The 15,044-nt window shown below is 34.3% G+C and overlaps 1 protein-coding gene across 3 annotated transcripts in view; it reads left to right on the top strand.

The window, feature by feature from the left end:
• The window catches only part of MTREX (Mtr4 exosome RNA helicase), a 42,837-nt gene that overhangs the window by 5,326 nt on the left and 22,467 nt on the right, over window positions 1-15,044 (top strand). For all 3 annotated transcript variants that reach the window (XM_015652576.3, XM_033520353.1, XM_015652575.3), the window contains exons 7-15: window positions 547-637; window positions 1,081-1,205; window positions 1,916-2,014; window positions 2,813-2,915; window positions 3,045-3,176; window positions 4,362-4,441; window positions 5,085-5,195; window positions 5,845-5,946; window positions 7,328-7,453. In XM_015652576.3, the coding sequence (XP_015508062.1) occupies window positions 547-637; window positions 1,081-1,205; window positions 1,916-2,014; window positions 2,813-2,915; window positions 3,045-3,176; window positions 4,362-4,441; window positions 5,085-5,195; window positions 5,845-5,946; window positions 7,328-7,453 (969 nt within the window). The remainder of the gene's footprint in view (window positions 1-546; window positions 638-1,080; window positions 1,206-1,915; window positions 2,015-2,812; window positions 2,916-3,044; window positions 3,177-4,361; window positions 4,442-5,084; window positions 5,196-5,844; window positions 5,947-7,327; window positions 7,454-15,044) is intronic.

Here is a 15,044-nt window from a genome sequence, read left to right on the forward strand (position 1 = left end):
GTTGAGTAGTTCACAGTAGCTGCTAGAACTCCCGGAATATGTAGCTTTTTACCTTTGGTATCAAAGTAACTGTTTACAGAGTTGTCACGTTTCCATTGTAGAAATGCAGCCATGAGTTGGAATTGTTGCTCTTTTTGCTTCTACCTCAAACGAACATGCATAACTTTAGTAGGGAAAGACTGGAGAGATTGTATGATTTGATTTCTGACAAAAATCACAGGGAGTTTATCAATTAGGGTGAGGTAAAAGGAAGGTTTGGCAGAAGTAGATCTGTGAAGCTGAAACTATTACCTGCCAGCGGAAGCTTGGAGAAATACCTTGTTTCATTCTATCAAGTTCCTTTCTGAGAAACCAGTTTTTAATCAGGCAGTGAGATTATTATATTGAAATGAACTTGGAAAGAGTCTCAAAACCTATCTTTAAATGCTTTTATGTTTTGTGCAAAATATGATTTTATATATCCATGTAAATGTGAATCAAAAATTCTGGCAGTTTCTTATCGATGTCCATTGTTACATGACTTGTTATTTCATTTTCCTCTTCTAGATCTTGAGAAGTATGCTTTACAGAGGTTCTGAAGTTATGCGTGAAGTTGCTTGGGTTATATTTGATGAAATTCACTACATGAGAGATACAGGTATACAATATATACTATTTTTCTTTTCAAATCTTTGTATTTTTTCCCCAAAAATAATTTATTTTTCTTTTGAAGAATTAGTTTCTCTTTTAAAATCCATCATTTTTTTGTATAAATGATTCATCATTTGTTTACTACTGAATTTATATACTTTATAAATAAATATATATATAAATTTATAAACTAGTATAACTAATATTTATAAAATAAGCATATAAACTAACTTATATAAATACGTGCGGCATAATTATATAATGTTATATATTGTATTTTCTTTGCTAAAACAGAAACAACTTTTAGGGCATTTGATATACCCCACTTGTGTAGAGGAAATTTGTTTCATTTTTTGTCTTATTTTGTTTTTAAGCATCTTGTTCTTTGGATTTGGGGGTGAGAAACATACTTTCATCACATTAATTTCCCATATGCCTTTCCATTTTCAGAGCGTGGTGTGGTTTGGGAAGAGACTATTATTTTGCTTCCTGATAACGTACATTACGTGTTCCTTTCTGCAACTATTCCAAATGCTCGTCAATTTGCTGAATGGATCTGCCATCTTCACAAACAGGTTATATTTCCGATACTCTGTACCTCTATGCTATTTGTCTAGTGGCATAAGATTGTTCGGTTGATAACTGGACCTCTGAGTATTTTTTTAGTTGTTTTATTGCTTATAGATGATAGTATAGATCACTCCTGGCTTCTCTAGCTGTATTCCTACTTTTGCAGGTATACTGGCTGTTGCTTCTGAATGGCAACATTTGAGCTCTTTCTTAATGTTTATTTTCCACAATTATTTAGGCACCTGTCTGATTTTAGCAAACATTCTGAGTTACGAAGTATGGTGAACATACAGTGATTTTCTGAGGGCTGATAGACAAGAGGTTATTGGGAGAATTCTGCTGATGGGCTCTGTAGGTGTTTCAATAATACTTCAGGCTTTTTTTTCAAAATACAAATTAACAGGTTTTCCTTTGATTCTAGAAGAAATTAATATTTCAAGTCTAATAATGCTGAAAGAAATACTGGCTATCTTTACTTTTTGTTTTTATAGGAAATAATTTTTGTAGCAAATTTGTGTTCTAAAACATTTGCAAACTTTCATTTTCTTAAGCAATGTCATTAGTACAAAATCCATATTCAGAAAATGAAATTAGTTGTCTTAGTTTCTCTGGTTTATAGAAAGTTGTATTTTAATAGTAATATATTGGATTTTTTATCAAGCAAGTGATATTACAGTGCAATTATAAAATATTTATGTGAATTCTTTCTTTATAGCCTTGCCACGTGATTTACACTGACTATCGACCCACTCCACTGCAGCATTATATATTTCCAGCAGGAGGAGATGGACTCCATCTGGTTGTTGATGAAAATGTAAGGAATGTTCTTTTTTGAACAAGTTTGTCTGAAAGATTGTTTTCCTCACTTAACAGTCAAAAGCTTGAGCTCTTGCAAAATTTGGATAGGCTATATAAAATATGTTTTTGTTTAGATTATGTAGAAGTGAGCAATGGTGATCTCTAAATTGGTTTTAGTTTTTTGGAGTCTTACACAAGAAATTGGTTTTATTATCTAATGTCATGCAATTAGCTGAGTAATGCTTCCCTGAGATGTCTTAAGTGCCCACATCCTTGTTTGTTTTCTAAAATGCATACTGCTTTCTGTAAATCGGCAAAGTAGTTCATGTTCCTTGTACCATTTCTCACTCCAAAGAAAATGTAGTGGTGTGTAAATTTGACTTTGGTCAAGGGAGCAAAATATTTTTGTTTCTTTGTTTTTGAACTAAAAGCTTGTTTAAAATTTATCATTAGCTCTCTCAGCAGTAGTTAATGCCATAAACAGTAGTGCTGCTGAAGATAGGTCTTCATTGGGCAGTGTAGTTTATGTGGGCATACCTAAAAGTCAGTTTCGGTACTGTGTCATTCAACAGGTCTGGTGTGGTGGGTAGTATTGGTGTATAGAACAATAAGCAGCAATTTAAGAGACACACCAGTGTAATTCTGAGCTGTGGCACTGACCTAGTACGCACTTTTGATAGCTTATGCATTGTTTGGGGTTTTTTTTGTTTTATCTGTGTATATATGGGGTAATGATACTGGCTGTGCAAAGTACTAAGTAATTTTAAGTGGGTTTTGTAAATAACTATTTACAAAGGTTGTGTTTTACATCTAGGGAGATTTCAGAGAAGATAATTTTAATACAGCAATGCAGGTGCTTAGAGATGCAGGAGACTTAGCAAAAGGCGATCAGAAAGGCAGAAAAGGAGGAACAAAAGGTGAGTTTGAACCCATTCTGAGGTAATTTTTGGTATAAATTTTTTTCTAAGTTCTGTGCAAGTTGTGCATGTGTCTCAGACTCCGTAAATACTTTTATTTTAATTTAAATTCATGTAATCTTTCTGCAGGTCCTTCAAATGTTTTTAAGATTGTGAAGATGATAATGGAAAGGAATTTCCAACCTGTGATTATTTTCAGCTTCAGTAAGAAAGACTGTGAAGCCTATGCACTTCAGATGACAAAATTAGATTTCAATACAGGTACAGATAAACCCAGTCAAATTTTATTCACGGATATAGTTTGTTGTGAAATACTACTTTTCCTGTTGAACATTTTGTGTAAAACCAAAAGAAAAATACATACTGCTTTTTTCATTTACGTTTTCATTTATACAGGTACCTCATGCTGTATTCAGTAGAAAGGTATTGGTGCACAGAGTACTTTGTCTTCACAGTGTTAAACTATTCATTGAATTTAAAGTCTATTTCGTGCTCTAATATGTCATTTATTGTAATAACACATGAGTTCCTAGAAAATTCCATCTATAATGGGAGAGGACTCATCATAAAAAAAGTGTTTCCCAAAATTTTTATGTTATGCTCATTAGAAAAGTAGTTTACTGTCAAAGTCCAAACAGCTGTATAAGAAACCACTAGACTGTTCTTTCTTGACAATGCAATCCAGTTTTCTTTATCTCCCTTCCCCTTGCTTCTCTAAGTATAAACCAAAAGGTAAACAAAGAATTTTTTTTCATCTTGGACTAAGGCCATGCTTTGCAAATAAGTTTAAGCTCATTGCTTCTTGGAAATCTAAAGAGTTTTAGCAAAAATAAGGAAATTGTGGTAAATCAAGGTACTGTTTCATGTTTATGAGCTGTTAAGGGGTCTCGACTTCTTATTAGTTCCAGTCTTTGCACACATTTTGATTTGGTGTGGTAGAATAATGCAGGTGTTTCTGTCAGCAAATTTAAAGTGTAAATGCAGAGGTGCATTTTCAGTTTTCATCAGATTCACATCTTTGAATATATATTCTTGATATTTATACTACTTTGTAGAAATCGTATAAACTTTGAGAGTGAACAGGGAAGAACCTCTATGTCAATGCAGACAGGGACTAGTAGGTAGAAGAGGAACAGGGGAGGGTTATGAAATAGGTGGGGAACACATAAGACTGATAATCCCAAGCTTGGAAGTAGCTGAAGTTTGGACTATTCTGACAGGTTTGTTCAAGTTTTCCTGATCGTGTGCTTCTGGTTACCACCTGGCTCCTCTAGGCTAGTTGAAGTCTTGATGGCCTGACCAATTGTGGGTGGTTTTGTGTAGACTTAACAGTATTCCACTCAATTTTTTTGTATGATACTGTAAATGTTAGAATATGGTATTACTTTATTTACATCTGGTATCAGCCTTCTGCATTTTGTAATATCTTAAAAATTGCCTTTTTAGATGAAGAAAAAAAAATGGTTGAAGAAGTCTTCAATAATGCAATTGACTGTCTCTCAGATGAAGACAAAAAGCTTCCTCAGGTGAGTGGAGATTGAAAAGGGTTCTTTTGAATAGAGTTGAAATTGCTGTTGTCCTGTTTACTGTAACTCATGAAGATGTGGATGTTTTGTAGACAGTACAGAAATTATAAAACTGGACAATCGCATTAATCTCCCGAGGTTTTAGTATCTCCTGCATTGCTTCTTGTCATTATGAAAGAGGTGATAAGGATTCCTTCCAGTTGCAATTCTAGCAGATGCAGGTGTCAGAATTAACAGGAGAGTTCGTACCCCTTCGTTTTATTTTTATCAACTATGTTTTTAAATAAACATAAAAGTTTATAAAGAGGTATGCCTGGGTTAAAACAGTCTGGAAATAGTTCAATTAGGAGTGCAGTATGCACTTAGCACTATTGGTTGCTGAAGCTTTCAAAAAGTTTCTTTGATGCATCTGCAATCTAATTTATTGTATCATGACAAAGCATAGTGATGTTTTCCCATCTTTACAGTGGAAAAATACAAGCTTCTAAGCAGAATATTACAAGATTGTAGGTGTAGTTATTTTACTTTGAATGAGGAAATAGTAAATTACATGAATGCTAAGGGCAGTGTTGAGGCTTTCCACACAGTTTTTGGTAACAAATGCTAAAATTTGTTTCCTGGTCTTTTGTATGTTTCTTCCCAGGTCGAACACGTGCTTCCCCTTCTGAAGCGAGGAATTGGTATTCATCATGGTGGTTTGCTTCCTATCTTAAAAGAAACCATAGAAATACTTTTCTCAGAGGGACTAATAAAGGTATTTTTCATGTCCATCTGTTGTTTGTTGTGAATCCATGGCTGATAATCCTGAAAATCCAAGAAATATGCCATAGCTTGTGTTGTATGCTGGTATTATAATGGAGATTTACACAATTGCAGCTGTAGTTTTAAGTGTAGCAGATTTTATTCACAAGTACTTGAACTTACAGCGTCTAACTTAAGTATTTCCTTCAACTATTTTGTGTTACATCTAACCCCTATAAATGACTGTGGACATTTACCAAGCTGAATGTTGGTTGTTCTAAGGACAAATAGTCAGAAAAGTGTAACTTTAGATGAAAGTTGTGGTGTTTTTTTCAGGTAGCTAATTCCTATTTTCTTCATGCAAACTTAAGAATTTATATTAATTACTATTATTGTTTAATATAATTTGTACTCCATTATGTTTTCTTTTGGAGTCTTTCACATGGTCCCAGCTATTTAGTTTTCATGCCTTCCCAGGAAAAATAAGGAGGACAGAAAGATTGCTTTGGTCCACTTTTTAAATATTGAATATGCTGTGTGCGCTGTGTTGACTGCACAGATATATTAAAATCCAGAGAGGCTTTGTGTAGTAATATCTGACTATTTTCATGTTTGCCTGAGATCCTCTTTTTTGCATGCTTAACTTCAGTCTTTTTATTTAGGCCTTATTTGCAACAGAGACTTTCGCTATGGGAATTAATATGCCAGCCAGAACTGTGCTGTTTACAAGTGCCAGTAAATTTGATGGGAAAGATTTCCGATGGGTAAGTGATAAAGAGGTTCTGTAGAATAAGTGAATTAGTTAAACCTTATTAGGATTAAATTTACACTTGATGTGTTCACCTCAATATAGTAGAAAATACTTTTTCTTACAAATATCTTTGTGTCTAATCCATTATAGTTAATACACAAATTTGTGAAGACAAGGTTCCTCAGATTATCCATGACATTATTTAATAGATACATCAAAAGGGATCAAATACAGGTTAGCAACAGACATTGGATTAGACTAAGACTTCTGCACACCTTTTCCAACACTGTGAAACCCAGATATTTTATTTTGTATAAGAGAACTCTGAAGAATAAATAGGCTTCATATGCTATCAAAATGATCACTAGTTTCGACAGACCCACAAAAAGAGGTGATTTACCTTGGAAGAGTATTATTTTCTTACAGCTGAATTTTTTGCATACTTATAAAATTTTAGATATTAATACTAGGTATGTGATTTACTTGGAATAAAAATGATGTATTGCAAGTCATTGAATCAAAGCTTTATGAGCCAGGGCTCATCTCTTAACGGTGGGAAAATTGTAGTGAACCGGACAAGTAACTTAATCTATGTATTATGAGGCAAACATTTCTTCAGTCTTAGTTTGGGCTGTTGAGTTTCACCATTCATTCTGATTGCATATCTATAAGATACATATATAAGAGTGGGTTTCCTTTGAGATAGTAGAAATGTGAAACTTCCGAAATTATTTACCACAGTTTGCCTAAGTAGTTTTTGAAATCTGACCTAAAGTGAAACTTGTGGGAGTTGCTAAGAATGCAGTTCCACAGATGACAAAACCCCTGCTTTATAACTTGCTAAGACATAGGTAACCATTTGTAGCTGCATCTTTTCCATGTCCACTTCTTTATAAACTCTTCAATTTCACAGATAGGAGGAGTAAAAATACTAATTTTGCAAGTATCAATATATTAATGTTATTTTGAATAATTTTAATGAAATGGTATATTATTTGAAGATGATAGAGATGCATTATCAGTATGTTGAAGATCTGTGGTATCTCCACCATGTTCAGCAACCTTCCATTATAAAAGTTTTTATAATTTATAAATTTCATAATTTATAAAGTTTTTTGTGCTTGTTGAAATTATGCACCATGATACAGAGCTTTAAGAGCATCAGTTGACTTTTACTGCTGACTTATATTATTCATAGTCATGGATTTATATCGTTGTTTCATTGTAATTACGAATAATGAAGTCAATCTGTGATAACTCTTTGATAACTTGGATAACTATTAGTTGCTAATTTTTATCCATCATGTCACTTACTGTGCAATTGTAATTAGCACATTATGTGTTCCTGATATTTTCTTGATGTTTGTTAATTTCTTTCACTCATTTTATTGCAGATATCCTCAGGTGAATACATTCAAATGTCAGGCCGCGCAGGACGCCGAGGTATGGATGACAGAGGAATAGTAATTCTTATGGTGGATGAAAAAATGAGTCCAACAATTGGCAAGCAGCTTTTGAAGGTAGGAGAGAGACATTATTTTGTTTTTATTCTCCCAACAAGATTATACTCATTTGAGTAATGTTACATGGAAAATTATTCACCTTAGACAAGAAGATGATGTGGGTAGAAGATGACAACTCATAAAAGTAGTTTTCAGTGAATTCTCATAAGAGTTTCTATTGTGAAACAAAGTTAGAAGACTTATATCGTCCTTATTTGTATAAAAGTAGTATCATCCTTCTTCGTATAAAAGGGCTATTAGGCAGGAAAAGTAGAACTCTGTCCTGTTCTCCTAGTGGTAGTACTACTGTTGTAGGATTCTGTTTCTTGCTGACTGCCATCATTTTAAGGGTTATGATGAACGAGGAAAAGGTTTGAGCTTTCACAAGAGTTGCTAAATTCTTGGTTCTCTGATGAAATAAAACTTTATTAATGGGCTGTATGGGCAGTGTGATAGACAAAATGGACAAGGTCATCTAAAAGTGAGGTGCATGTAGTAAAGAAGAATGAAGTGTCTGTCTGTGTGTTAAATCACCTACAGAGAAATTGACAATTCTTCCAGAAAATCTTGAAGTTTGGAAATTAAGATGTTGAAAAAATGACTTGTGGTTGAGATGGGTATTAAATTACAGTACTTCCCCAAACTGGGGAAGTCGGGTTTGTTACAGATTATCACACTAATACCCTCTCGCTTTATAATTTGAATATGAAATATCTGACTCATTACACTTCTATTTAAATTCCATGGCAAAAATAACTACAAAGAAATATATTAATCTACCGCATGAGTTGCCTGTCATAGACTGCTTACATTAATTGTGCACACACACTAAAATTGAAGACTCAGCGAGTTATACTGCACTCAATTTAGGAGCTTGTAGCCTTGGTGCAAATAGCAGGTCATTTGCGTTAAAGTAACATTTACAGTATTACAGTATTTACAATATTACTAGATTTAATATGAATTGTGGCAATTACTTCAAGTCAGCATCAAGTTATGTTAACAAAAGGCATGTAGTTGTTGCCAAAGAAACTGGAGATGCCAGTGGTTTTTTACAGGCAAATTAAGAACAAGGGGAAAAGTACTTATGTGGATGCTCTTAATTATGCAGACTATGTGGATTCATTGTTGTGTGTTTTGATCTGTCAGTCTTAATCCATAATATATCTGTAAATATGTATATTACATGTATCTTTTATACTTCAAGAAGGTAATATTTACATTCTTAATGTCAGAATTTCTATGAATGCTGCTATGAATGCTATGGCTAACTAACCAGAAATCAGTAAAGTAAATTTCAGAAATATTCATAGTATCGTAGCATTCGGTTTTTTGTTAATTTTTTAGTCTTGATTTGATTTGTGTTTTCTCAGTGGGTGTACATATATATGTATTTCTTTACATGCACTCTTAATGCATGTGTATATCTCTGACATGTATGAAGACTAAGTTTTTAACTGGCTTTTTGTTAGTTTTTAGGACTGTTTAAGAAAATGGGTATCATTTTGTGTCATACTTCTAGAAAGGTTTTACACATTTCTCTTGTACTTTCTCAGCTGAAAAATAAAGAGCAGGATATACAAAATGAAAGAAGCAAAAGAGATTCCTTATAAATAATATTTATTCAAAACCCCCCAAAAAGGCTAATTTATATAAAATAATTACTAATAGCTTAAGAAAAAATGGTATTTGAAGAATTTATCTTCATATTTCAAGAGACTGTAACCTCACCCATTCAGAAGGTGGGATTTTTTTGAAGTTTGAAGATTCAATAATTTGAGAACTCAATCTTAATGAATTAAGGCACAAAAAGTAGTAGGTCACTAGGGTTTTTGTCAAGATTTTAAGGAAATAGTAAAGAGTATTTCATTGAAACTACAAGACCTTAAATTTTTCCCCTTTTTTGAATGATAAGGAAATAAATGGGAAAAGTAATGGCTTTTCCTTTCTATGTTATATCTTGCTTCTTCTCCACCGATCTAAATGAATTAAAGTATTTTATTAATTTTTGACACTACTTCCCTTGTTAGCAAAGATTGAATTTTAGATTTTTCTGAAAAAGGTCATAAGTGGCTAAAATGAACATACTGATGTTTCTGCAGCTTCTGTAACTATATATACATATATATTTACTGCTATAAAAGCAGTAAAATTAACCTTTTATGAGATGAGCTGTACAGCACAAAAAAATCCCCTTCTTACTTTCCTTCTTAAATACAAAGCATCTAGAGGAAATTCCATGTCAAACAGGCCAAGAAAATCAATACAGACTAAAATTTCTACTATATTTATAATTCATAGTCATCATTAAGTATGTCTTAATTAGATTTTCCTTACTGGCAGTATTTGTGGGTAGTAAGATCATGCCTAGTGGTAGTATTCTGCTTTCCGGAGAAGTTGAAGATTTATAGGAAGAACTCCAGAAGAAATAAATTAGCCTTATTGAAAATGATAGAACATTTACATAGAACATTTTTGTCATAGCTCTTCAGCTCTAATGAGTGTCTGATCCAAACCATTTCCTGAACACTAAAGCAAAACATTTAGGAACCCTGTTGTCAGCTGCCTCCAGCGCGGTCAGTGAAGTGAGAGCTTTGAGCACATTGGTACCAGCAGCATTGCTGCAGCTGGGCTGTGGCACTGTTCATTGCGACATTGTGTACAGTAATCCAGACTTAGATTCAGCATTCCATTCTTAGATGGAGTTCTTAGGAAGTTTTCAAGGGAGTTTTGTAAATATTTCTTAAACTTGGTAATTTACATTTGTCTTCTGCAGTGTAACTAGGTTTTTTTGTTTATCCTTAGCATTTACTTGACCACTTAATATTTAGTAAACTGGTGACTTGCTGGAAAGTGTAAACTTAAATGCTTACAAGACGAAGGGCAGCTTTATGAAGATGGTAAATTGTAATTGTACATTTGCATGATACTAAGAAGTATTCAATTGGAAATTTTTTTGTTTCCTTACTTAAAATCTTTAACTATATTTTGTTAATTTAGTGGGAAGTGTAAAGCTTCTTCTTGATGCTAGATAGCCTTTGAAACCAGTGCAGCATCTCTCCAGTTGGAACTTGGCCATGCTACTAGGATGTATTCCTACAGAGAGAGTTAAGTTACTCAACAGTGGTGATTTGTTATGTCTCTAAAAGACAAAAATCTTGAGCTAATTGTGTTACTGGAATGGATGATGGTACTCTGAAAGAGAATGTGCTATGTAAGTAGGCTTTTGAACTTTGAATTTGAGCCTATCAGTGCTTTGCATCTACTTCATCACAGGGGAAGACAGATGGACTGAAAAATTGAAAGAAAACATAGCATTATCAAGGTTGGAAGAGACCTTTAAGGTCACCAAGTCCAGCTGTCAACCCAGCATTCACCAGTGCAAGCCCTAAATCATATTACCCAGCGCCAGATCCAGACACTTCTAAAAGACAGTCACTCCACCACTTCCCTGGCCACCTGCTCCAGTACCTGACCACCCTAACAGTGAAAAAATGGTTTCTGATACCTAATCTGAATATACCCTATCTCGGTTTGAGGCCATTTCCTTGGGTCTTCTCCCTGTAGACACAGTAGAAAACACTGGACTCCACCTTACAGGCAATTGTAGAGGGCATTGAGGATTCCTGAGCCTCCACTTCTCCAGCTCCCTCAGGTGTTCCTGAGAAGACATGATCTCTAGATGGTTCATGAGCCTTGTTGGCCTTCTTTGGACAGTCTAGCATTTTAAAGTCTTTTTGAAGTGAGGGGCTCAGAACTGAACACAGGACTGTGAGGTGTGACCTCATCAATGCCAATCCATTCCCCAGTCCTGCTGACTACACTATTTCTGATACAGGAATACATTTTGTTTGCCAAGGTAAAAAAATAGATTAATATCCTTGCTTTTTGCCTATGGAACATAAGGTGCTCTAATGCCAATCTGTAGGAGAAACTCCACTAGCTACATATAGTTCCTTGGCAGGGCCTTCATTTTACTTTACTGCCTTATTTGGCCTATATGCTGCTATTAGAAATCTCTTCACGTTTTATTTTAATTCTTAAATTGTTTTATTGTACCAAGCAAATGAGCACAACAGCAGTCCAGACAGTTTAATAGTTTTATCGAAAAACATCAGCTTAGCATGCCTTATTAATTACACTATGATGCTTTGTTTAACTCAGTAGTTACTTCTAGGTGGAAGAAAAAGCCTCAGGAGTTGTAGGATTTGGTAAATTTCTCATCAGGAGAGAAATACATCAGGTGGAGGTTGGCAGTAATACTTGTTGGAAAAGACATTGCAAAATCTAAAGTAATAGATTGTCACTAGTGGTTTAAGGACAGTAAAATATTCTTCTACAGTTGTGATACAGATTAGAATCGCAATGAAACATGTATTTTGGCTACTTCACACAACATATTTAGATAAAAATAATTTTAATGTGAAATAATTGTTTTTACTGGTAACTGCCAGCCTTTTCTTATCCTTATGAAGCATGCATTGCAGGAATTTTCCAGGCTTTGATTCAGGAAGGTACTTAACTTGTAAACTTAATTTAAAACTGCCTTAAAGTCTACAAGATTCTAGCATGAAGTCACAGAGATCAGGGAAATGGACAATCAAACACCTTTGTGAACAGGGTCACAGTTTTGTGTATAATTGTGCAAGCCAGCAGATGGAAGAGAACAACAAATAGCTGTTCTTGCTGGTGTTTGCATCCAAAATGTATGAAAATGGGGTGTCTCACATGGTGTGTAAAATGGTTTGTCATTCTTGAACTTCACCGCAGGATTTTCAAGAGCCTGTAGGACTAAGCTAATAGGTTTTATTTATTAATTGTGGTTTTTGCTTTAATACCACAACGTACTTCAAGTTTTATTAGTTTAGTCAGTGGAAAGCAGTTTTCCTTCAGATTTTTGGAACTTTTACTTTGGTAAACTCATCACTACGAATGTGAATGCATTTTGGCTAAGATAGACTTCTTTCTCTTTGCCTTCTTATTAAAAAAAGGTAGGTTAGAGATGAACAGATGACAAATGTACTTTTTTAAATTTATTTTTACATTAAGGTTTTATAGAAATAGGTAATCCTTGCTAGGGCACACTTTTCCTTTAAGTTAAAACATAGTGCTTATTTACTGAAATTGTAAAGTGTCATAAAATAAATACATGGCTGTATTTATATACATAAATGGTATTTATCATACCTATAGTGTACCTATACTGATACCTATAGTGACGTATCTGTTGAGGATGTCAGCTAGCTGCTTCTTGAAGAAAGGAATACCATTTGCTTTTTCCAAAAACAAGGAGTTGACCAGAACTTGGAGTCACTAGCCTGAAGTAAAACTAATCATGGCTACAACAGTAGCCTACTGTATTAGAAAGGGTAAATGTCTGAAAATTTCCATCATTCAGAATTAACTTGAGAAGGTAGTATTTGCAGGCGAGAGAAACAGAGTTATATTGTTTTCCTTTTAAGACTCTTGTTACAGACGGAGATTTGTTGAATCCCAGCCTGAGGTATTTTCACCAGCAAAGCCTACTGAAGCTGTATTGCCAATCACAGCGGCTTCTGTTCGTGCTGGTGTAACTGGTTTTGGGGCAAAGCAGTGAGCCAGACTGGTAATAAATTTGTGCTTAAAATAGTGTTTTACCATTATCTGTTAAAAATAACTTCACAGAAGAGATTTTTGTATTGGTTTTGTAGTTGTGCTAATGTAGTTCAGGGTAATTTGGCTATCAGTGTAGCTGCATGGCACTTTTTTATGTTTCTGAGAGAGCACAGAATATTCATGTGGTTATTTTATTACTGATAGATAGAAAAAAGCATGTTGTTATTTCACAGGAGAGGTTTCTGTTTCTTACAGAAATATCAAATAATCACTTGCATTTTTATTTAGTGAAGGTTTTAGTAGAAATTTGCAACGACTGTTGCAGACAGCTAAGTCTACTTATTTTCCCTTTATGACAAAAAAAAAAAAACGGGAAAGATCTTTCAATTACCAGTTTGTTCTGTTCTTTGCTCTTGTTCTGAAGTATTTTGTTATTTCCTTTCTGGAGTCTCATTGATTCAGTTTATTTCTGGAAACACTGATAAGCAAATGAAGCTGTCAGTGGACCAAAATGGTGTAAATAATGTCCTATATTGTACCTTCTTTTGTCATTATGAAAGATACTTTATTTGCTCCAAAAATTAATTTGTTGCTGATAGTATTTGCCATTTGATGTTCCCATGACAGGCTGGGGAGCAAGAAAGTTAGGTGCAGAATTTGTTCCTTTCTCTTCATGGGAACAGATTTAAAAATGTAAATATTTTTCTCCTCCTGTAAAAGAAAACAGAGAGAGTAACCCTTACCAAATGTATGTCTTGCTCAACACTACATGCCATTGTGCAGCAATGACAGCTCTTACATCTCTAGTTACACAAGGCATCCAAGTCTAAACAGAAAAAAAAAATAGGAAAAAATACTGTTTGTAGCAATTCCATGCACTGATCTTCTTCATCCCAATCTGTATATTTCTAGTTTACGTGGGCAAGAAATGGTCATAGTAGTAAATATAGGTTCCCCTGTTGGATTGTTTGGTTGTATATTTCTAGTTTACGTGGGCAAGAAATGGTCATAGTAGTAAATATAGGTTCCCCTGTTGGATTGTTTGGTTGTGATAAGAGGATCTCCTCTGAAATGCTTGGCAGTTAAACAGGGAACACTGTATAGTCACTACAGTCTTTAGATTCTCTGACTTGTTTTTGGGTTTTGCCTAAATTGTTTCTGTAGTGAATTGTTTATGGTTACATTTCTGATTCTTAACATTATCAGTTTAATCCAATCATTCATTTGCATATATCTATTAACCCAGATTGTGGAAAACTTGAAAGGGTGCTTCTGTTAAATTAGCTTAAAATTTTTTGAAAAGTAGTTGCAAGTTCAAGGAGGATTGTTGATAACCCCTCAGAACACATTACTAGGACTGGGACGGAGAGTAGGACAAAGAAACCAGAAACCAAACTTATCTGTCACGTAAAGCATAAAAATAAAGTTCCAGTACCTTTATGAACTTCCTATAAATCATTATCACCAAGCCCAGCACAATACCTATTCTAATACGTGCCCCTCTACTGTAAAGGCTACTTGTAAGGGACAATATTGGAGCTATATCCAGAAAAGAAAATAAATCTAGGGACTAGAAAGGTATTAAAACATCAAAAAAGCCTAGGGACCAGAAACACATGAAGGCCTCCACCTCAAGAGACATCATGAATTCAAACAACATGGCTACTGACTGTTTTTTATCCCAATACAGAGTAAATACAAATAAAATGAAATCAGTACAAGTTTTTGACACTTTCTTGAGCCCCGCATTGGGCACCAGTAATCATATTTGTCCTGGTTTAGGGCAAATTTGGAAGAAAACCTCTGAATGGAGTCCCTCCAGAAAACAAATGCAAGTCGCCCCTCCCCCAGCTGGTTCAGGAAAAAAAAAATCCTTGGAGAAAAGTGGAAAAAACTGTTTCTTTAACAACCAGGGTATCTACAAAGCATAACAAATGAATAATATTAAGCAATGAAACCTCTCACTGTTTGGAGAGATAGCAAATCCAGAAAGTCCTTGTCATGGGGTAGCTCA

The sequence above is a fragment of the Parus major genome, chromosome Z (genome assembly GCF_001522545.3).
Source record: "Parus major isolate Abel chromosome Z, Parus_major1.1, whole genome shotgun sequence".
Classification (NCBI taxonomy): Eukaryota; Metazoa; Chordata; class Aves; order Passeriformes; family Paridae; genus Parus; species Parus major.